The sequence below is a fragment of the Tetrao urogallus genome (assembly GCF_951394365.1).
Source record: "Tetrao urogallus genome assembly, chromosome: 8".
Classification (NCBI taxonomy): domain Eukaryota; kingdom Metazoa; phylum Chordata; class Aves; order Galliformes; family Phasianidae; genus Tetrao; species Tetrao urogallus.
Window position 1 is genome coordinate 18,755,536 of NC_136821.1, and position 24,925 is coordinate 18,780,460.

The 24,925-nt window shown below is 35.3% G+C and overlaps 1 protein-coding gene across 2 annotated transcripts in view; it reads left to right on the forward strand.

Moving 5' to 3' along the window:
- The window catches only part of MYO3B (myosin IIIB), a gene marked incomplete at both ends in the record, with an annotated part of 164,107 nt that overhangs the window by 49,425 nt on the left and 89,757 nt on the right, over positions 1 to 24,925 (forward strand). For both annotated transcript variants that reach the window (XM_079539261.1, XM_079539262.1), the window contains 10 exons: positions 3,646 to 3,801; positions 16,110 to 16,206; positions 17,122 to 17,238; positions 18,043 to 18,147; positions 20,755 to 20,838; positions 21,547 to 21,749; positions 22,137 to 22,235; positions 22,854 to 22,968; positions 23,351 to 23,477; positions 23,591 to 23,801. In XM_079539261.1, the coding sequence (XP_079395387.1) occupies positions 3,646 to 3,801; positions 16,110 to 16,206; positions 17,122 to 17,238; positions 18,043 to 18,147; positions 20,755 to 20,838; positions 21,547 to 21,749; positions 22,137 to 22,235; positions 22,854 to 22,968; positions 23,351 to 23,477; positions 23,591 to 23,801 (1,314 nt within the window). The remainder of the gene's footprint in view (positions 1 to 3,645; positions 3,802 to 16,109; positions 16,207 to 17,121; positions 17,239 to 18,042; positions 18,148 to 20,754; positions 20,839 to 21,546; positions 21,750 to 22,136; positions 22,236 to 22,853; positions 22,969 to 23,350; positions 23,478 to 23,590; positions 23,802 to 24,925) is intronic.

Genomic DNA, 24,925 nt, shown 5'->3' on the forward strand with positions numbered 1-24,925 from the left:
TTAGGTAATGAATTAGCTTTTATCAGGACCAGCAACATGTACAGTGTTTGTTTCCTTTTCAATCTCTCTGTACTAGCACTGCACGTTATTTTAGATCCAAAAAATTGCAAACCACATCTGATCACATTTTCATCATACCTTATGTGAAACTCATGTTGCAGTACATTTTCTATTCAATTTGCTCCATGTGAGGCAGTCTTACCTGTATGTTTTATATTGCATAATCTCCATGGCCCAAATAAATTGGCTTAAACTGCCGGTGCACCACATTTTTTTTTTTTGTTTTATATATAATTGCAATATGTTTGATGTTGGACAGCTAGCTTAGGCACTTTCAAAATTGGTCTTAAATGAATTCATCAAGTTCAGATGAATACCTGAAGACATTACAGTTTTTCCTCCTTTCCTCAGAAGCAAATCCTTCAGTGATGTTATTTCTTAATATTTACATGTACAATGCACACTGAGACTTTGTTTTGCCATTCTGAATAATAATGTTTTCTGGTAAGTGACATTATAAAAGCTGCTCAGTTACTGTACTCTTCCTCTAAAATGTTAATAATGTTAGATTTCGAAGTTGCATATTACTTCTTGATTTATTTTTTCTGTACTTTATGAGGAATATGTTTGTTGATTGGATGTACTGATTAGTTATGACAACTGTGAATACAAGCACCCATGTACCCATGTGATTAATTTTTTCACATAGTTCTGTTTCAGGCATGTAGGAAGTGCTGTAATAAGTCACCTTCATGAAGGATTTAGCATCATAATGATCAATATGCTATCCTCCATTAATGTTTTCTGTAGTAGATTGTTTCCAGTGTAGATGATCTCTTATGGAATACCTGCAGTCAGCCTGATTTTCCCTTTTTCACCAGCTCATAACTGTGGCCCAAAAATAGATGTTAGTTAGTAGCTCTTTGTTTTGTTGTGGCATCCCAACGATCATCAGAGAGGGCCTACTTTTCTGATAAAGGCACAAGCTTTGCACACTCTGAGCTTAGAATGGAGACTTTGATCCCAGAATCACAGGGATCTGTCTTTTGTGTTGCTAGCTTAGTCATCTTATAAATTCTTGAAGTTTCACTTGTGTTTCAAGTGAATTCTTAAGTGGCCACAAATTGCAAAAATATTCTGCTACCAAAAAATAAAAGCTGCATATAGATGAAAAAATATATAAAAAAAATATTTGCAGAAGACAGAGGCATGGCAAGAATATGCAACGGAAGCCAAGGTAATCAATCCCTCAAGTAGTCTTCAAGATGTTCTCACTGACAGAATTTATCTGTACTCATTAAAAATGTGTGCCAGACTCAGAGAGCTAGGATTTTAGGCACACAATGCAGAAGCTAAGAATTTATTTCCCTAAAGAGTTTCCCTTTCTCTCAAAATACTTCTATGAATGCAGTATCTTGGATGTTTGGATGTTTCATCTCCTATATGGAAAAAATTCTCTCTTGCAACCTCTGGATCTTGTCCATAGGGTATCTTTGGAGATGCATTGGACCAGAGCTCAGAGCAGAACTTACTGTAATAACTGCATAGTGCAAGGTAGAAGACTTTTATATTAGCATTTCTTGTGAATGCAAAGTGTTCTATGCAATGCAAAGTGGAACTACGTAATTTCGTAAGATTTCATTTAATCTCACATATTGTTACTATCTAAAAAGTAACTTCAGCCATGTCTTCCCCTGAATTCAATTATATTACTATAATATTTCAGATGTAATCAAATGAAACAGGAGTGTTTATATATTAGCAATATAGCATACATGATGTGAATTTCTAGATGCTGTTAGTTAAAAATCAAGAGCCTGTGAGCTTTTCAGATTGACGTATGCATGTCTAACACTTGCCATTAAGTAATGATTTTTGTATAGTTTTGCATTTTCTTTTCTTCTGCCTATCCGATTAATGGTATCATCCTTTTCAGATGCTTTTTTCATTTTTCACAGAAAGCACATAAATATAGCCAGGTTTGGCATGGACTGTATTGTCTGTGTGGGTGTACTGACAAAAAAACATGGATAACAGCAGGAAAGGAGTGTGTGGTGAGGATGTCTGAACCTGTTAAAGGCCAATGATGGATCTTTCTTCATGGGAGGACAGGAGTTGTATTTATAGCTTTGTAGTCTGAAGGAAGGAGATAACACAGGTTTTGTTGGTTGTCTTTCTATCAGGATGCCTTAGTTCTGTCTGACAGCAAAACCCACCAAAGCAGTTAAACTGGCAGCAGATTTTAGAGACTGTCTTTTCTGGACTACGTGTAGCAAGAAGAGACTGAGAAAATGATTTTCAGGAAACCAAAATATTAAAGTTTTGTCAGATGACATTTCAGGATCATTTTCAGACCTGACTTAGACTTCAGTAAAGTATTTGAGGTGAGGCTAAATTGCTATTCATTTTCTGATGTATTTGATAATATTTAGAATCAATTAATGTGCATGTATTAGATATTTTTTTTAATAATTGCATTGATGCTTCTAGACTATCAGTTGTTCTAAAAGGTATTAAAGTTTCATTGAATTTGGGGGTGAAAAGATAATGTTTATTTGTTATACTTGCCCCTGATAAGGAAGTACTTCAGATGTGACACTTAATAATAGCAAATATGAAATGTAATTTTGAAGTGTATAATATGAATGCATCTCATCAGTTAAACTCATCTTGGACTAGATTCACTGAAATAATAGCTGTTGTGTCAGACATGCATATGGAATTGCAGGTTTTCTTTTTCACATTCTCAATTACTAAAAATGTTTTTTTTATGTAACTGAGATAAACAGAATGTAACTTTAATACAAAGAATTAAAGGGTACTTTAAAGCAGTCTGATCATTTTTCTGTTTGGACTGTATTACTTAAACTTTACTGTACAGAAGAGAATTCTAGTTTAATTATGGCATCCTCAGTTTTAAATCTTTATTATAGAAATTAACGTTACGCTTTATGCTAATCTAATAAGATACAGCTCTCTACTACTTGATCACCTGTTTCTATCACAGACTGAACTTTGGTATCCTGACTAGCATTTAAATCTGACACTCATTTCTGTTCCGTTCTGAATTATGAGGGTTTGCAGAATTTTCTATGATTCTTCCGCTAACAACTTAGCATCACAGTATAGCAGCTGTGTCTGAAATATTTATTTTAGCACAGAATAAAGCTTATAATGAATTGTTTGAACTATTGATGTATTGCAAGTTTCACTTTAGATTTTATTAGGCTATGTCCTGAAGCTCTTGGTCAAAACTCTCACTGGAGAGTAGGTAGAAAATTAAATTGAATGAAATATTGTCTATTCATCTTTGGTTATGTTTGGTGTCTATTAACTGTACAGCAATTACAATGTCAACTTTTCATAGTAAGCTAGTTACAGTTTTCCAAAAAAAGACTGAAATAATCTAAGATTCATAACCTTTATAAGTAATATAGTTGCAGGTTGAATTTACTTCGTCAAGTATTAATGTCAGCTTTATTCCAATGTAGAAGAAAATTTTCTTTGCATACCCAGGAACTCTGCATACCAAGGAATTTGTGGAAAAAACAAACATTGCAGTAACAACCATGTGAAGTAAGCCAACTCAAACCATGCTGTAATGAAATAACATGGTTGCATGAGACCACTATTTCTCTGTTGCAGGTGTCTTATCAAGGATTTCGAGAAACGTCCTACAGTTACCCACCTTTTGGAGCATCCCTTTATTAAACAAGTGCATGGTAAAGATATGTCTCTGCAAAAACAGTTGGCTGAGCTTATCCAAGAACAGCAGCGACTGGGCTCTGTAGCAAAAACAAGGTACTGTACAACACATATGCAACAGCCTTCCTTCCCAAACAGACATTTACTGTTTCAAATGATCATGTTAATGCATTGACTAGCACTATCATTAGCAATAGGTGAGGCATGCCATGTGAATGCAAGAAATATTCTTTCATATTGCTAGATCTTAAAGCAACAAATTAAGCTAAAAATACAAACTCTTTTTCACTTTCTTTCTCCTCCTGAACTCTTATTTTATACACATTTGCTCCTGACTTAATCTCAGAAATGCTAGAAATTCCAAAATGTTCTGGTCTATGGAAGTCTTTTTATCTTTTGGCATGAAGAAACTTGTATTTTGGTACAGATTCTTTAGAAATACAGCGGTGAACAATGAAGTTGCTGTTAGAAAAGGTTAAGAATGGATTTCCTTTTGATTAGAAACTAATGCTAAGTAGGTTATTCAGTACTTAAAATATTGTTTTGTTTGTAGTTTCATAATAACTGCTATTTTTTATTCAGTCTAGCAATTAATTTAACTATGTTAAAAAGCAATGAATATGACTTTGTTTGTTTTTACTTTTGTGGCTGATAATGTATGTCTTAGTTTAGTTGTTGTCCAGATGGTGGCAGGATTTCACTGTCTTAAAAAAAGAATTAAATGCAAATGAGCACACCTTCCCAAGCTCAGCAATCATTCTGTAATATGAAATTTGTCTACCATGAGATAAGCTCTAGCCTATTATTATAAACAAACATGTATTAATGTTGATAGAGAATATTAAATGTCATGACTCACAAGTCATAAACATGTATATACTTATATGTGATTAGACTTTGTAGCTTAAATGCTAAAAGCACAAACAAAAATGTGCAAGTTAAAATAATAGAGTAGCTGAAGTACAGTTTCAAGGTGAAGCTGACTTTCATTCCTCCTCTCCCTCAAAAAAGCGTATCAGAGATTATGTAAGGGTGCTACGCCAGCATCCATTGTATGTTCCTGCCATGTCCTTCCCCTCGAGTAGGCCTTCCTCATGTAGCACCTTACAGATCAGATTGCTTACTCCAAGCTGTGACTTGGATGGCACAGAAGGTTTTGGAGATTTCCCAGCTGCTAACCGAATAAAAGATACAGTATGTAAATGATCCTTGTACTATAATATAATACTATAATTTTTATTTCAACAAATTACTCTGGTATCTGGCTGCACAATGTAGGATGAGACAGAGTCAAGATCAAGCCAGCATTTATTTCCTCAAGTCTGTCCATAAACTAGTCATGTAGCTCACAGACAACTTATTTCTCATCACTAAGTGAGAATTTCACCTTTATGAGCTCTGTTATAGTGTCTCCTCTACTCTTAAACACTACTCTCAGCATACTTTGTCCCCACCATGTTCTTTCCTGGTCTTTTGTTTTGCTTTTCACTGTGCCTCTGAATTGCTTTGAGTACTAAGAGGCAGATGCAAGATCAGGTTGCTAGAGAAATCTTTTACCTTTACTTTGAAGCCAATATATTGTAGATCTATAATTAAAGAATCACAGTATTCAACTTAGCCTTCCTTTGGCTGAAAAGTCCCAGCTCTCTTAGTCTTCCTTAATAGTAGAAAATAGAATGTCTTTCTGATTTTTTTGGATCACTGTAACTTTATACTACAGCTCCATTGCTAGCTCCTTAGTTTTTTTCTTAAGCACTGGCCCACTTTGATCAAGACAGAGAGCGAGGACAAAAATTTAGTATGCTCCAGCATTGAAATATACGACATATTGTTCTGAATGATAAAGAACTGATTTCACACTATTTGTGACTTGATCAAACTGGGGCAAAATTTAGTAAGACTGGAATGCATATCCATGTAAAAGACCAAGCCTGTGTTCTGTTTTGCAGAATCTTATAGCATTTCCAATGGTAAAAATCTATCTTTTTTTCTGTATTCTAAGGAGCAATTTAGTAAATACAGAATAAATTTTAAATAATTAGGATTTTGAATAGTAGAAGCATCTGAAATCTTTTTCTTCTGTTAACAAGTGTTGGACTTCTGTAATGCTACCTGCCTTGCTGCTGAATGTTCCTGTTGTAAATCCCTACACACAACTGCAGGTCCAAAAATAGCTGTTTTATACTCCCAAAGTAGGAAAGTTCTAAATTTTAAGTGGGTACTTGCTACCAGCCAGTTAATGCTGGACTATAAACAAAAGATTATTACAAGAGAATCAATCACCATCTAATTATAATATTCCCCAGAGGCATATGCACAGTCATCTCATAATCTCTGTAATAGAAAGATTTATCCTCTAGGAAAAATAGTAGCAGTGAAAAGCCTTAAAAATTCTGTAATGCCTTTATAAAATAATTTTCAATGCAGAATCTGACATGGAGAAGAACACATGACCAGGTGGTGCTTTAAAAAAGTTTACTGGCAATCATTTCTGGTGATCTCTAGAAGTGATCTGAGTGTATAATCACCACTTCAAAATAAAAAGGCCATTTAAAACCCAGGCTGAGTAAAATCTTTCTATTATACCACTGGATATATGTGCATGCTCTTTTTCTGTTTATTGGTGTACACGTGACAGGTTGAGTAAAATGTGTATTAATTCCCTGGTGCTGAGAGATAAAGAAAAGTAAATGCCTTTTTTAGATACACAGCAACACTATAGATCAGTTACTTAAAAGATGAGTTAAAGAATATTTTCTTTCATTTATACAGCCATAGATCTCACAGAGTGCATGCTGAAAATTTCCAGAAACTAGAAAATCATCAGGATGCTGATGTTAACAGCACTTCTACTGTGAGGGAAGTCAGGGGGTCAGCAGTGATGACAACTGATCAGGAGGTGCCTGGGTTTCGTCTCACATGAAAGTCTTCCAACATCAGAGCACTCTATATCTTTTGATGCTTTACTGACTCAGCAGTTGTGGTGCTTTTAAAAATTTATTTATAGGATTCTCTTTCCAGCTGAACCATCCCAGTTATGTCTATTTTGGGACATCACTTAAGATCATTGTGTGGAGAGCAAGACTGAAGGTTAGAAATTTAGTATTACTGATATAGAGATAATGAAGGACTATGCTTGACTATAATTCGTGTTATTTTTCCACAATCTGTGAAGGAGATGGGGGCAGTGATATTGAGGGAAAAAATACCAGTGAGTACTAGATGAAATCAGGAGAATGAAAATGAAGCTTATGATGTGGTTAGACCAGATGTGCCGAGCTGATTTAACAGCTCCTTACCACTGACAGGAGTGGTTCACTTTCTGCTGGGCAGTACCACTCCTTGCCTAATCTGGGCTCTGGTATTCACATAATTCTTTGGTGAGTCTCTCTGGTTTGGAGTAATAAACATGCAGAAAATGTCACTTGCATTATTGATCTGCTAGTATATGGAGCTGGTTAAGCTTGGGAAGGGGAGGTGGCTCATGGCAGGTACAAAAGGGACCAAATCTTTCAGTTAAATTGGTGCAATCCACCTTTTCCAACCACACCATTATCTGTGAGGAGAAGGTTTGAGCGGATAGGGAATATAATCACTTTTCCCTTGCCAAGTGATATTCATGTTCAGGCTGTTTAAGTGGCAGTTACTTTTGTGGTGTTGCCACACTGTATGCAAAGGTGCGGTTGCAGTAAGCGTGCAACTGGGTCTAATCTGGGCATCCAGTTGGCTTACTAGCTTTGACACATTTATTCTTAATTATATTAATAGAAGTATAATAATTCATTTGAATTTTGTCACAACACACTTCTAGAGACAAATAGCCCCTAAAAGCACTTTCAAGTATTTTATTATTAACTATTTGAAACAATATTTGCGTAAGGGTCTAAGTTGGCACCTAAACACAAGATCTAGTTAATGCAGTGAAAGGAGGTACAAAGGCATTTCTAATCCACTTTCCAGCTCCCAGACAAGTCTGGACAGGTTTATTTCCCAATCCACAGTACACTGGCATCAGAGTGCTGGTATGATGTTTTAGTCTGAGCTCTGAGTGATTATACTTACAAGGAAGCTTTAGGATGTGTTGAGTGCATCATAGATCTGTGTTAATCTCATTTGAATCTCTCCTCTCATAGACTTGCTCATTTTGGCCTGGAACATCCTCTAAGGGTAGTAGTTTATGTTAAAGAGGCAATTCCGTCTGCTCTAAGGAAACCTTTATCAGCACTGTGAATTTACTTCCCATTGCTATAATGACACTGTCCCCAAAGATCTATTCTGAAATGCGTTAGGGCTCAGGTCATTGTCAAGTCCTACTTTCCAGTAGCCGTTGGGCTTGTCTGATGTCTTAGGGAGTTGACTGAGTTCACAAAATGATCAGAGAAAGCTAACCTGGCAAAAGCAAAGAAAATCAGGACTGCTTTTCTTCTGTTCTGCTGAGCCTGTTTGGCTCACTGAGGGTTTGTAGAAGTGATGAAGCTGGAGCAAGAGAGCAAGGAAAACTACAGCACTCAGAAAGGGGAGTTGGCAAAAATTCTTTGGCAAAGAGTTTTAGATCGTAGCTCACATTTCTCAAGTGTTCTAAAGATTTGATGGAGAAATGTGAGGAGCTGTTCTAGCAGTTCACTGCTACTAAAAAGAGAAGAACTGACTGACTTCTTCCATTTTACTGCAGCTTCAGGAACAACCTCCTGATGCTCTTTTCATTTCAGCTCCAAAGGTTGTCAAAACCTCCTGGATCAGAGCTTCTAAAGTAGAACGAAAAATTAAGCCAGCAGAAACACACAGATGATTTTCTACTCTGTTAGTGACTGCAGAGAGGGGTTCCTCAGCTAATTTAGTTGAAGTAAAAAAGGGATTATCTCAGGTGACCAGAAATAAGGGATAAGAGAGGTAGAAAGAAGCTGTCACCATTCAGCAGAATTGTCTGGCATGACTTCTGGAGTCACAGACTGAAACTTCTCAATTCAGTTTCTTTCATACTTAATTTATAACTTCATTGAGCACAGAATAGTTAATCTTAAATTTGGCACAGGTCTTCATACATTAGAACTTGAGGGTCTCTCTGCTGAGCACAGAATAGCCTGCTAAATGTATGCTTTTGTTGCCATCGTCAGATTTTTTTTTCTGATAAAATGTTTTGCCATCTCTTTGCCATTAGGTAACTTTCTAGAGAGTTTCACACTCTATTTTGTTTAGGTGGGAAGTTAATAATTAAAAGAAATTATGTTAGTGTAAGGTATATCTTTTTAAAATAAAAAAGAGCACTGACATTTGCTCCTGCTGTTAATGAAAAAGATTTTTTGAAACATTTCCACCACCTATATTTTCCCCAGAACTATTCTTATTGGTAAGATGCAGATATGTCCTGTTTCTGTGAAAGCAGGCACTGTATTTCAGAAAAGTAAGGATAGGCTTCTTCCACTCACATAATGAGGCTTTTTTTTTTTATGGTTAACATCTTTTAGGCTGAAAACATTTAGTTTTGCCATCATCTTTGGCCAAGCTGAAATTTCAGTAGAAGTGCTCCAATTTGCAATGCGTCTTTCTAATACTCTCAGGAGGGAAAGTTGTGATGGTCCTGTGTCACATCTTCATAACCCTTTTATAAATGAAGTCAGTGTGTTTGTTTTGACCACTTTCTAACAATATTTGATTATCAAAGCTAATAGTATGAAAATGATCTAGCAATTATATGTTATATTGTTAATTAATATAGTAATGAAATGTAATACTCTTTTCATTATATAGAAATGCCATAGAAGCAGATACATTAAATTTTATTTTTAGAAGTATATCCAGTGTTACACAGTCAATTCTATTTTATGAGTTTCTCAATTACTAAAAAGTGAAGAGGTTAGTATATCAGAACATTGCTTCATATATAATTTCCTCCAGCAAGGTGGAAATTTTCTTTCCTGTTTTGTTCTGACATGAAATGCGATTGCTTTTTAATGCATGGATTTTGATTTCCTGCACATTTTGGGAGCCAGAGCATTCTTAATGCCATCAATATATAGTTGTATTTTGGAAGGAAGCATTTCTTAAAATCACAGGAGGTGATGTCAGATTTTTGCCTGTTTGTTTGTTTGTTTGTTTGTTTTTCTTGTCCTGAACTTACATGAATACTGTGAAATGCTTTCACTGTCCTCATGTGCATAATAACACTGCAAGCGCAAGAGATATGATTGGTTCCCGAAGTCTTGTACCTCATATAGCAGTAAATTGAGTTACAGTAAGGTGTGCATAACAGAATTTGCAAACCTTGGTCAAGAGTCATAAGCAGAGTTATAAAAAAAAGTTTGAGATACGGTAACAATAAATAAGGATTAATAAAGTCTTTGTGATTAATTCTGTTCTATCAAAGTAGAGAAGCGTACACAAGTGCATGCGTATCTTGTTGTGTTCTAAGGATAGGCTCTTCAAGACAGAGGTCATGTAACTGCGTATTAGAAAAATATCAAGAATGTTTAGGCACTCACTGAATTATTATCATGCTATAGGATTGAAATAATTCTTTTATTCCTCATTCTCTCTCTAAGTTACTGGGTAATGTCTGTTCTGTCATTTTCTTTCCATATATCCCTGCTTTTCCGTTTATGAAATGGCAGTAGATAACTTTACTTCACGTGTTATTCCTATAAAAATAAATAATAGTTTATCTGAGACAAGAGCTTTATCTTTGACTTGTTATATGAAGCACTACCATAGCTTTGGTCACTGTAAACCTATTAACAAAGAGAAACCTGCGTAACACTTGAAGCTCTAATTGTTTTGTCCTGACATTCCTTTTGGAAAATGCACTGCAAAAAATGAACTTGTTTTCTGGAGTTTATTTCTAAACACAGTAAAATATTATCCTTTATCTTTTTGTGCTTCTCAGGATTTAATCCAAACCTAGTAAAGCTGGCAGCTGGTTCAGTGTTTAAAAATGTGGAAGAATAAATTTTAGCATTTCAGAGGCCTTTTAAGTAAGGGAGTGTAAAACATTCCATAAGTAGTATTTTAAAATATCATAGAAGTTGCAATGGAAGCGTCTAAAAGGGAAACTTAATACATATTAAGATGATAAAATCTTGAATCCTGTAGAAAGACCTTTCTAAAAAAGTACATGTAAACATTCCATTTCATTCCATTGTAAATATAAATTCCAAATGAAATATAAATTCAAATTTTAAATTTTAAATATTTTAGTGACTCATGAGTAGAAGTAGTGGAAAACTGGAGAATTTTTAACATTTAACTGAATGTTTGAAAAATACTGACCGTCAGCAAAAGGAGATGAGATGAATGGAAATGGTCTGTATTTTTTCTTTGCATTTACAACCATTAAGAAGTTACTGATTTACAAACAATCTTAAAGCTCACAGCTCCATGCAGTGCAGCAATCACATGAAAATCTAAAAAAGCAAAATACCAACAGTTTGTGAGATGGAAGAATTCAAATGTAACCATAGCTGTCTTAAATGCCTTTTGACTTTGGTAGAGAAAGAGAACATCAGGAAGGAAAACACATGATTAGAAGCTTAGAATTACAAGCAGAGAGGAAGGATATTTACATACATATTTAGAATACATTCTAAAAGTTTTCCTGTTCTTACAAGCCATCTTTCAAAATGTTAGCAACTGTTATTATTGAAAACATGGAGGCCTTAAAATGAGGTAACAGATCTTTGGAGGATTGATTGTAGGATTTTTCATCGTAGACTATGAATATTATATTATGATTGATAATATTTTTAGAATAGGTGCAAATTCTCTCTTTTGTTCTTTAGGGACAGTTAATATGGAACAGCTATACAAAATAGCAGATAAATTTATAATAATTTTAAGTTAAGAAATATACCTAATTATTACCTTCATTTTGTTATCCCTCTTTACCAAATGCCATGGAGCTGAAGCTGAGCAAAGCTGTAGTCTTTTGTATTTCCACAAGTGATTAATAACTCCTGGCCTGAAATTCCTATAAGTGATTTTGTGTTTGAAATTTAATGCTGATGAAGTATCAAATGGTTTTGGTAATATGGTTTAATATGGCCACTTTCCAATTATCAGCAGCTTTGAAGAGGCCGGCTCCAGACATGGCTTTCTCTTCTTTCAGATGTTTTTCTTCAGTGTGGGTAGCTTATGTTCCTCTATAAATAAGCTCTTTATAGAAGCAAGCAAGAAGAGGTCTTCTACTAATCTCTTGTTTCAATTTTTTAAATAATGAAAGAATTTCACTGTTGAGGTAGATAAAGTCTTTTTTAACAAGTATACTGTAGACAATAAAGAGTTCACTATCCTGGGTCATGTTGGGTCAGTGGGTCACTGTTATATGGAACAGACAGCCACAGATCCTTGCCTTTTAAAGGAGATGCAAAAATATGTACATCAGGAAGGATCAAACTTAAAGAAAGGCCTGAAAAAAAGGAAGTGAAATGGAAAAAAATGAGGGGGAAGTTGGGGCCGGAAGGACCTCACGTAAGAAAGCTAAAGGTATAGTTGTCTGGGAAAGGCAGGTAGGTTTCAGGATACTTTGTTACATATTAGAGGATGTGACTGGTGGTTTAGCAGCTTCACCAGCTGGCTTGCAGCAGCAGTCCATCCAAGGAAGTAAAAATAGTTATTTAGCTTCTCTGCCAGTTCACATTTAGGCTTGCAAGCAATTAATTGCAAGGGACTCAATTGCATTCAGTCAGTCATTTCTTTTGGACTTGGAAAAAACAAGAGAAACAGGACCAGAAATAGTCCTCTGATTGTAAAATGCTGTACACACAGGATTTAATGTGGCAAATGCAATACTTCAAGCCTTCATCTGTATGAATATCAAATGACTGAGTTGAAAACTTTGGGAAAAAAAAAAGTCAAAGCAGTCATGGTCCTCAAAAGCAGTCCTTGATCTGTCTACACAATACAACTTTTTTTCTGGAGTTTACACTGGATGTTTGTTATAGCTACAGCATTTATACTGAGTAACTAAGGCTATGTCAGTCTTTCTATTCTGACCTGAGTTTGGCAACTTACTCCAGGCTGAAACTTATTGTACAGGAGCAAGATTTATTCTTTGCAATGCACAAGGAATAGGCTGTGTTTCTCTATGTGACAACAGCACATTCACCACTGTGTTTTGGTACTCATTGTATTGAGGGTTTTGTTTTTTTTACATCTCAGTTTGGGTGTGACTCGTTTTAAATCAGCAATAATGTAAAGAAGAGCTAGTATAGAAACAGTTTTTAAAGATAAATCCTAGGAAAACAGTAAACAAATGTTCAACAGCAAAAAGATGCAAAATAAAAGCATTGCTAGAAAAGAACGTTAGGGATAGAGAGGGAAGAGCTTGGAACTGCGAAATTTGCCAAGAAACAAACATTCATGATCTAGTCTAATTTCTTTCCCAGGCTGGACCCGCCAGTGAAGTGATTTTTCAATTTAGAAGCATCTGTAGTCCATCTTGTTTTTTCTTCCCCACCGTCAGCTTGATTGCAGGGTATTAGCATACAGTTACGTACAGTGCGCTTCTGTTATTCTTCTGTTATTACAACTGACATCTAGTAGGAGTAGCACTACTTCCTGCTTGCTCCTCCTCCAAATGCTGAGAAAACTCTCTCCTTTCTAGCTCTTCTTTCCTGATAAGAAGGCAAAGGGAAAATGCTTAGGATGGAAACTTTTTCAAGTGCTCATCACTAGAATTCTGGAATAAATTCCTATACTTTACAATAGCCCTTTTTGTCACTTTTGCAATGAAGAGAATATATCCTACAAGATATGACTCGGAACATTCCTGGAACGTAACACCTTCAGTTCTCTTTTTACTTAAAATTTGCCCATGGCAGAGGGATTGGAACTAGATGATTTTAAGGTCCCTTCTGACCTAAGCCATTCTATGATTCTAAGAGTAATTGAAAAAAGGCTGATCTTTTGTATTATTGAAGAAAAAAATACCCCAAAGCTACAATCATTTCCCCACTTTAAAGTGTTTCTTTCTGCTTTCTAAGAAATAATTGTTTCAAAATACTTTAACAGCCTCTGATGTACAATTGTGAAAAGAATAAAAGTTTACTGTCTGTATTCCTCCTTTTCACTCTGTCAATGTATCACTGGGTTTTAGGGTCAGTAGAAAACTGATGAGGCCAGCAGGAGGTTTGAAGCTAATGTGATACTATATTCCTAAAATCCTCTTCCTAATCATGTTCTTAGGAAAATGAGTTAAGCATGAAGTGTGTGCACAAGTGTATCTGTTTTACATATTTGACTAGGCTTGTTTCCTTAATTATTTATTTACATAGAATAAAACAATAACAACAACAAAAAAAAACAACAAAAAAAACAAACAACAAAAACAAAAACAACACCTTTCCAATAGGAGAATTGATTTGTTTATCACTTAAGAAGAACAAACAGCAGTAGTGTAATACACAATCAGATAACAGATTAGTTTGCAAAGCCACTGTGCAATTGGAGATGCTTAGGTTTAAATGCATCCCTCCTCCCTACATCTCTACACCTCTGTTAGAGAAATCCATACTTGCAACTTGTTGCAATTTAATATTGTGATTACGAACACAAGCAACTGTTAAAATATTTCCTTCATTCTTGGACTGACACTCCCATCTCTGAATAGTTTGCATTACTAACAACAGAATTTTTCTGAGTTGCATAATAAGAGGCTGAATTCTTTTTTAAAATTGAAACAACAATTAGAAAAGCAGTAGTATGTTAGGCCACTTGTATATAGTCCTATTTGCTTGAGGTTCTAGCTTGTCAGCAAAGTGTAATGTTTTTGAATGTAAGTAAGCAACTAACAGCAATCTGAAGATGGAAGAATTAACTGAATGGAACCTTGAACAAATTCACACTACCTTCACTGCCCACTGGAAATAATAACCACTGTATTTTATTATTTTTTTTAATAGATCCTTTGTGGTGTTCTTCCTTCATTTCTTCATATGTACATCAAGGAGACAACCATTTCTATTTGGAAATGCAGGGTGTAAAATATAAGTGGGGCTGTTAACAACGCTTCTATTTTATTTTTTAGCTGACAAAACAGCATGCATTGTTTTATTTAATTGAAATTCAAGTAAACTATTATAGAATACTTATCCAGAACTCATGGAGTAACTGAAAGAAAATAAAAAAACATGAATAAAAATTGGCATAAATAATGAGGATCCTTAAGTATAGTTCACAATTATTAGTAAATACATTACCCTTTTCACATTCCTATTTCTTAGATACTTTTCAAGCAATAATTTCTCTGTACATGATGCTATAATAGCTCTCGGCTATGAAAACAGTCTATTTACTGAATGAAATCTAAGTTCAAATGTAGAAATGCACATAAAAGGAAAAATGCTCATTTTTTAAACAATTCCACGAAGATAAGATTAAAGAAAAAAAACTTGCTGCATCTTCATCTTAACTTTCAACATTACAGATAAAGAGTATTTTCTGCCACATCACAGTATCATTCTGTTATTCTTTGATCTAATATTTAACATTGTTTCTGGATGTATGATCATGTGATTCCTACTTTCTACGTGGCAACTAATGTAGAAACAATCTGTCAGGACTGTCATTGAGGATCAATGCTAAATGTTACTCAGCAGGATGCAGACTGTATCTCGGTGGGTGTCCTCCTACTATGCTTTGATTATGTTTGTTGTAAAGAAAAGCCTACTTGCACTTACAGCACTCATATTTCACCTCCTCCATGGAAAACATATTACAACCTCTTGATTTGTACATGTTTCAACAATACAGACACTTTAGAAACTTATACGCAGCATTTTCGAAGATTCCTTCAGTATAATCTGATTATAAAGGGGTTATGTGACAGTTTGTCTCTGCTACTTATTGTGCGGCTTAAATCTCTGAGGACAAGCTGACTGCACATCCACGCAATTTAGAATGTGATGGCAGCTGTGGTTCAAAACTGTTCTGGAACAGTTCTAAGGTCTTCTGGGGAAGCACCTTGTTGTACACCAAGGTATGGGAGGATTTTATTCTACTTATTACTTCTTATAACTTCATTAGATAGTAAAACTACAGGCTGGCTACATAGGATAAAGATTTAATTAAACAGAGTGGTGATTTATTAACTTAAAGCAAGAAGGAAAATGACATTTTTAAAATACTTTTCTGCATGAATGTGAAGTAATAAGTCTACATATAGATCTCCATCTATGAGCATTGATAAATAGATCAGGGTTGTATATACTGAGTGAAAAAAGAGGGATATTACATTGCACAGCAAGCTGATATATTGCATTTATGAAAGAATATTTCAAATAAACAGTAGTAATTTCAGAGAGCATACCTAAGTTTTCTGCGTCACAAAAACTCACCCATAACTTTCTGTTGCCTCGTAGTGTTAGCTGTATTCAATAAAGTTTTATAACACTGGTGCTCTGTTAAACTTCCAGGCATGAACGAATACATACCAGAAGACCCTACCATGTGGATGGAGCTGACAAGTACTCTCAAGATGATGATCTGGTAAATCTAGAAGTTCTTGATGAGGTACTGTATTTTCCGAGCTTCAGTTTCCAATCTCTCTGCCTTACATTTTCCCTGTTTCTGCTCTTTAAGCTTCTTTTAGCATAATGGTAAGTGTTTCTTCTTGGAAGCTTTTGTTCAGCATGGAAAAGGAGTTGTCTCATAATCTATCTGCTATCACCATTTCTTTAGTAATAGTCTATTTAATAAGGTAAATAGTATATTCACAATAGAATTGTGAAGATTCACAATAGAAGTGAATCCTATTCTGTGGAAGTAGTTAAATATGAGTGATACTGGTTTAAAATATTTTCTGAGTTTCCTAAAATGGAAAGTTTAGTAATGAAGATGTAGATTGAAGTGACTTTTCTAAAACTGATGAATGTACAGAGTATCTACAGCTTCTGAGTAAAACATGGTAAAACAACATCAGCTGCGTATTTCATTATATCACCTATGTGCAGAGTATCTGTAAATTTCTTTTCTGAGAATCCTTAACTTGCATGCCAGTAAGAAAAATACATAATAGCAAATTATTTTAGCATCCTGTTTAAAACAGTCTCTTACTACTAATAAAAAATGAATCATTAAAAAATTACTATCCTTGTTTCATGGTCAAATAAAAAATAAATAGAAACGTACTGTGAAGTGCAGAAGCAATCTGTTTGGCCATTTTATCTTCACAAAGTTTACTTGAACTGATGAAATAAAGTACAAGTTAATCTGGTAGTAGGATGTGACATTTAACTTAGTTTTATGGCTTTAGTGCAAAGTTTGAATTTTTTTTTTTTTTTTTTTGTGATATTGGTTTTTGAGAAACATTTGAGAAATTAGTAATACTTATTGTACAAACCTCTTAATTGATGTTCTCAGTATATTTACAAAAATCTCACTGACTGGGAAAATAGTGCTTAACAATCAAATTTTTTGTAATCTCAGGATACAATTATCCATCAGCTGCAGAAACGTTATGCTGACTTACAAATTTATACATATGTTGGAGATATTTTGATAGCCTTAAACCCTTTCCAGAATCTCAGCATTTACTCTCCACAGGTAAGAGAGGTACTGTACACTTGAAGATGTGTACAGTACTTGCTTTACATTTTGTAATAACGCTACTTGCTAAAATACTCACATGATGGGAGTGCAGTTTAAACCTCAGTCTTTTCTTCCTCTAAAAACTATGTCTACAAATTGTTCTCTATTTTTACTTTTACTTTAGTCTTGTTTGATTTAATTGCTTTGTGCTTGGTGACACAAATTCCACAGGAGTGCTAAGATTGCCCCAGCCACAGCTGTTCCTCTTGTCTGGCATTTAGGGCTTTCTTCTGGATAACAGAAGATAGTTATATGAACTACCTCATGCTGAGTCTGTTGCTTTCTAAACAATTGCTCTGACTGGTTATTACATGTCCTGTGCCATCAGTTGTGGCTTAAAAGAAATCAGTGAATTGAATGCTGTAAAGCTAGAGACAGCTGAATTCTCTATGAATATGAAGAGTGGTAGAGCCATAAATCTTACTCTCCATGGGTACCTAAGTCAGGGCTGCAGGCAGAGGAACAGATTCCAGCTTCTCTTTTATCTGTGCAGTTTCTTTGGTAATACCTGGATATTACCCTGCTTAAATGCTTCGGTTTGAAATTCTGTTCCTTGTGATACAGGTCTCCTCACCATGTTGTAAAAGAAATGTTGACATTGGCAGTACCAAGAATTACCACTCTTCAGTCAGAATTTTGCAATAGAACAGGCAACTACCGACTTTGGCAGGCAGAAGATACTCAGCATTCTCCTTTTCAGATCTTAACTGTATTGTTAAATTCTGTATTTTTACTGCTGTGTTTTTTTTCTTAATCTAGTTCTCTAAGCTTTACCATGGTATGAAGCGCTCATCCAATCCCCCCCACATATTTGCCTCTGCAGATGCTGCCTACCAAAGTATGGTGACATTCAGCAAAGATCAGGTAAAAATATTAATTCTGTTATAGATATCACATTAATCGTAGTGCCACTTTGCTGTAGATATAGCTTCAGTTCTGGTATGTTGTGCTTTGAGATTTTTTTCTGTAAGCCTTTTATTCCTGTATATGAAAAACAGCAAAATCTAACTGGGACTTTTGAAAACGATGTAGTGACATAAAAGATCATATACAAGGTTAAGTGGGTCAAATAGAAGTGTTACCTAACCTTAGAGTATCCTGCATACCCATGAAGTGCTGGCAGTTGACAGCAGTCACAGGCTGTTGCAATACACTTTGATTCTAGCCTGTCTTGCTTTAGATATCATAATCATTTTTACCTGTGTAAAATAAGGGAATCTCAATACTTCAGCAGGTTGACCAAGTTTGAACTGCTCTTCCATTGCATAAAGCAGAAAGCAATTTAACAAGCAAGGAAGGAATGTAATGAGTATGCACATCCTGCAGTTATTTTAATGAGAATGAAATATTTGGCTGTAGAAGTTAGATTCCTTTTTATTACATTCTTAAAATTGTAATTTTGCAGTCTTTCTAACGTGATGTGTTGTATGTACATGAATACTGGGGCCTAATAATTGTGTGTTGTTATCTGGAGAAAAAAATCAATTTTGTCATCAGCACATGAAGCTAACTTTGTAGATTTTTAATATAAAATATCCTTCCTATCTTCTTAGGAAGTAATTTGCATTTAGATCTAAATCTTTATGCAAAGATAGCTAATAATTACTCATAGGCATCCAGGCATGTCTGCTAGCTTATATAGTTTTCTATTTGCAATGGTTTTTATCTCCATTAACTGAGAAGTTATGCAGGTTCTTCAGGTAAAGATGGACTAGATCCCTGGTGTAGCTAGAGAAAAAAATGTATTTATTCTTTTTGTTTATCCATTCAGCCTTCCCTTGTATTTTCCTTTGAAGCCTGAAAATTGACTATAGGTCTAATGTTTCTAGGGAATCTCAAGTTGTGTTCTGGCTAGTATGAGTAATGCAGGAACTCATGGGCCTTAAACTGTGTAAACTGTTGTATGTGACTCCCCTGTTAAGGTAGATTAAGACAATTTCAGGTAACACAAACCTATAAATACATTGATGTTTTATTTGCTGCTTCATGTTTTATTTTAAAAAAAACAAAACAAAAACAAAAAAACAGCTGAAATTCCTCCATATATTCCAGGATGGAGATGGAATAATAGATAATCTTTCTGTGGGAGTGTAAAAATGTTGTCTGGAGAAATGTTATCCCTTCCAAACCATCACAAAGCTTAGTTCTGCATCAGTCATCACTGTATCAAGTATTCTAAAACCCTGCCTCTTTTCCCAGCAAAATCTTTTATATTTACTGTAGTTCAGGTAACTTCAAGCTAATCCCTGAGTTTATAAGCCTTTGGATAACCTATAAAATACTGTGTGTTATATACAGTCTACCAAATCAAGAAGAATATGGACATGTTCTCCCAGAATCACTCAATGAACATATGCATATTTTTCTGAAATGTTTAGGTTTGTTGTTTTAGTCTGAATATCAGCATCATGTACATGATGATCTCTATGCAGCAACAAACCTTATCATAGTTTTCAGTGCCAGGAACAAACTTTTGGTTAATGTATTAAATACAGCTTTACCTTGGTTTTCCATTAATTTACGTGAACTCATGAAATTAGCTCAAATGCACTGATAATTAAGTCACGTGAACTAGCAGTGGCAATCTTTTGATTTTTACAGGCTGTGTATGTGCATAGCATGCATTAGCTTTGTAGATAAGGTCATTCCTTTCTATGTCTTAGAGCTTAGAATTTTACTCACTCTTTCTCATGTACGCACATTTCTGTCAGGCATTGCAAGATACAGTTTATAGAAACATAGAATAGCTTAGGTTGGAAGGGACCTCAAACCTTAATTTCAGTTATCTAAGGAATAAAAGAATGATTGCGGTGAGCCTCTACTGACCTTTCAGAAAGGACTTGAGAGATCTTACTCCTAAGATATTTTACAGTCTTGGTACTAAACATTAAGTAACAGATAGGAGCAACAGATGAGAATCTATTTATTGACCATGTGGTTGTCATGGTTCTACGTTTTTTTGTTTTTGTTTTTTGTTTTTGGGTTTCAGTATTCCACATCAAAACATCATGTAGTGTACGGGGCATTAAAGTATCTCTGCCCCAATTCCAAGTGCCTATCCCTGTACATTACAGCAGTCACGGGATCTGGCCCTTCCAGGTGGGGGGGGGCGCTCTCTTGCTGCCTGGCAGTGGGTGCTGGAGGGTGCTTTCCTAGCCGTTCCAAGCTTTTCAGGTTTGACTCGGTTCCGGGAACTCTCTCTCTCTCTCATCTTGTCTGATTTATTAATCTCAATTTCAATTAAATTGTATATATTGTGTTATCTTGTATTCCAATATTATAGTAAAATAAGTTTTCCTCCATAGATTGTTGCCGCTGCTCTTTTCCTCCCTTCCTTCCTTCCCATTTTTGTGGGACTGGGGTGGGGGGGGGAGGGCAGAGGCCTGTCGCCCCTGTCACGGACATAGATAGATCTGGTCAACTCCGTGACAGTGGTGAACTGTACACTTACTGTTTTGTTTGTATGTTCAGTGCATTATCATCAGTGGGGAAAGTGGTGCTGGAAAGACAGAAAGTGCCCATTTGATCGTCCAACATTTGACCTTCTTGGGAAAGGTATTTCTAGCAATTATGTAAAACAATGAATAAATGCTACCCACTCTCTAGCGTTTCCACTTTATTGAATGTTTAATATTAAAAATTGTTCTTGTGAATTAACCCACTTGAGTCAGGGACAGAGTAATCAAGCATTTGTAAGCACTGAATCATGCCATTAGAGTATGACCTGCACCAAGCCATTTCACTGTAGGAGAAAGTGACAAATTCCAAATGTTCAGTGCCTGTAGTTATCTGCAGTGTTAATGACTTATATAACATTGTTCATGTGTACAATAAAACATAACAGATCTTGCTTTAGCTCTGATCTTGGAAGCTCTTATGTTTTTAAATGTTCTGAGTAGTGTTACTACTGCAAAATAGTGTGGAAATCAAGTGTGTAAGTTTAACAAGTATATGTGTTGGTATGATTGTTTTCTTAGGTAATATTCTTTTTGTTCAGTTTTTGGTGGCTTTGTTGCCTTAACTAAATTTTATGAAGCTTCAGAGATAAAAGAGTTGCAGAGAAGGAAGAATATGGTTTTCCTTACCTGTAGGTGTTTTCCCCTTCAGTGTATGTTTTTTATTATGTAAATAGGAAGGTTAATGGAGTATCTAACTCCATAAGAATGGGATAATGGGATATTATGCTTCTTAAGCAGTGATTGGATTGTGAGTAGGCAATATATTCTTTTAATGGTCCTTCTGATTCATATCTGTTCTGTCAAGGCCAATAATCGTGCTTTGCGTGAGAAAATTCTTCAGGTGAATCCTCTGGTTGAAGCATTTGGGAATGCCTGCACTGCCATCAATGACAACTCAAGTCGCTTCGGAAAATATCTGGAAATGATGTTCACACCCACAGGAGCTGTAATGGGGGCAAAGATTTCTGAGTATCTACTTGAAAAGTCAAGGGTTATAAAACAGGCTGTGTAGGTGCACTGATCATCTGTCCTTTCACATTTTTGTAATGTTTAGATTCTGTTTAATTCCCTAAAAACTCTATTTAAGTGCTTCCAATAGTGTCTCCTGCTGAAGCAATAATCCTTTGTGCAGTACAATTAATGACAAGAATAGTTTGGTTCTTTTGGACCAAAAGCCAAACCTGTTTTTTTTTTTTTTTTTAAGAAATAAAGTTATTATCTGGATTTTCTGTTTTACAGCTGAAATAGTTATCTTTGGGCTTCCATTAGTATTGGCCCTGATCATTTGACACCTGTCTCAATGAGCTCATGATAAAGACTTTTGCTTTTACCTTGTACAAGGTACTGCAAATATGAACATATGCGCTGTATAGAACATACTTTTCTTTTTTTTAGGGGAGAGAAAAATTTCCATATATTTTATTATATTTATGCTGGCCTTTATCATCAGAAGAAACTTTCTGAATATAGGCTTCCTGAAAAAAAGCCTCCCAGGTAACTATCAGTCACGTTTTGACTACTCATTATAATTATCTATTGAACAGCTCTTGCTTTCAGTATGATTTCTTCAAGTCTGTCATAATCCTTCTGTATCCCTGAAGGATCTTTTTTTAATCCTCTCATGTGAAAAAAAAAAAAAAAAAAAAAAAAAGGATGGATAATAAGGAATTACAGTATTTTTATTAAAAACTTGAACCATTTAAAGAGAAGGAAGAAACATTACTGCATAAATATTTTATCATACGTTCAGATCAGGACAGTTACCCTGCGCTTTCAGTTCCAGTTCAGGAACTCCAAATATGTTTTGAACTTGTGTTTTTTAATTTGTATTTGCACCTAGAGAGCACCTAGTCTTTATGACTTCTGTATTCTGAGTTCTGTATCGGTTGAGATCATGCAGTAAAATGTTAGTAACACTATGAACAGATTATTAACAAACAATAAGCAAAAGGAACTGCAACAGAAACAAAAACGTCTTATCAATCAGCACTAAAATATTTAATTGAAAGATATGAATAAATGCTTTTTTCAGTTAATGATGTATTTGCATTATAGTCACTGTAGGTTGTTCTGACTTATCACCTATTTAGAGCTTTCTTTCACTCTGTTTAGATATATTGATAATGAAACTGGAAGAGTAATGCACGATATTGTTACTAAGGATTCCTATGGAAGACAATTTGAAGCAATTCAGCATTGCTTTAGAAGTATAGGATTCACTGATGAGGTAAGATATCCAGTTGCTAAACCACTGTTGACATTCCTGAAACAACCTCCAGTGTTGCTTGTGCTTAGGCTCCCACTTGGCTGTGTGAATATACAGCATGCCACAGAATCTCTCTTATAACAGAAATGAATTATGAAAGTAAAACCAAACACCTGGAAGCCAGGACCAGTCACAGCTCTCAGTTTGTATTGAGGCAAGTCCATTCACATTTCTGTAGAATCTTCTTTCTGTGTAAATAACAACTTCCTTCAATTAGAACTAGATCTTTGGACAATCTACAAACTTTAATCACCATCCAATGCTCACCTTTTTCTTTCATAAACTAAGTTTTATGTACATATTTGATTGGATTCCTTGAGGGTGCTTTTTGTCATTTTTACAGGAAGTGTATTCAGTGTACAGAATTCTGACTGGTATCTTAAATACTGGAAACATTGAGTTTGCTGCCATTTCTTCACAACACCAAACAGATAAAAGTGAAGTTCCAAACCCAGAAGCCTTAGATAATGGTAACTACATTTTAACAAATGCCATTGGACTGTATTTGTGAGAATCTGTAACTTGTGGTAACAGGCTATGCTATAGTCATAATTTTATACATGTATTCCACACTGTCTTTCAGCTGCTGCACTGCTAAGTATTGGGTCAGAAGAACTGCAAGAGGCCCTAACCTCCCACTGTGTTGTAACACGGGGGGAGACTATTATCCGAACAAACACTGTGGACAAAGCAGCTGACGTGCGAGATGCCATGTCTAAAGCTCTTTATGGCAGACTCTTCAGCTGGATCGTAAATCGCATTAATACGCTTCTTCAGCCAGATAAGAATATATGGCAAGTTACACATCACTGAATCATTTGTATTTACTGTGCATCTGTCTTTGATGGGTTCATCCATTTGTATATTTTTTGATTTTGCAGAAGAAATACTGTGTTTATTTTAGCTAAGACTTCAAAATGACTTTCATGCTGTGATACTGTATTCTGTTTCCAGGACATTAACCCAACATTCTCAAAGAACTGAGTGAAATTTAGCTACTGAAGTCAATGAAAATTGATTATTAAAATTATATAAAATTCTTTAAATAGATGCTTTGCATGTAGAGAACATTAAGATCGTACCAATGGCCAGTAAGTATTTGAAGTGCGCTGAAAACATTAGTATGTTTGCAGAGTCCTTCCAGTACTTCTGTCATTGTAATTTAGTTGTAAATACAGATCGAGTTGTAATTGATGGTGTTTTCATCGTCAGATAGTGATCTGGTTGCTTTGCTCCTTTCCTGTAGAGATTTCTAAAATAAGAGAACCCCATAGGTTATGTAAACTTCCATGCTGGGAGACTGGATAAAGCAAGGAGGAAAACAGTGCTTTAGTAGGACATAGAATATGTGGAATAATTATTGCAAATATAACTTAAGGATGCTAGTTCTGAATTCCACTAGAGGTAATTTCACTCATCCTTGACAGTGCTGAGATAGAGAAAGGTATCTTCAGAGTTTTTAGACCTCCAGTTCCCCTTCATTGCACTGAATATAAACAGTTGCTATTTCTGACTGTAACCTGAGTCTCTTTGTCTTATGCAGGAGCCGAAGTGAGAAGTTTAGCATGTAGCATTCTGCCTTTCAGAGCATGTCTGCATGACATATGTTGTTATGTACAGACAGACTGTGAATGAACCTATGTATTGCATTATTAGTGTAATTCTGTGCCCAGGCTCTAAGTTAATAGGTTGTACTTTTTCTTGTCTTAGAGATAGCTTGGAGATCCCTACTTTTACTTTCTTATACCCTGGAGAAACACAATCCACACTTGTACTTCCAGTGATTACTGTTGTCTGAGTGTACATAATCTAGCAAGCTAACACATGATGTTTTAATAATCCTGCTGTAGCAGCAGCAGATTTGGTAATTGTCTTGCTGACTGGGTGTAGCAAAAACATGCTAATAGAGCTTGGCACC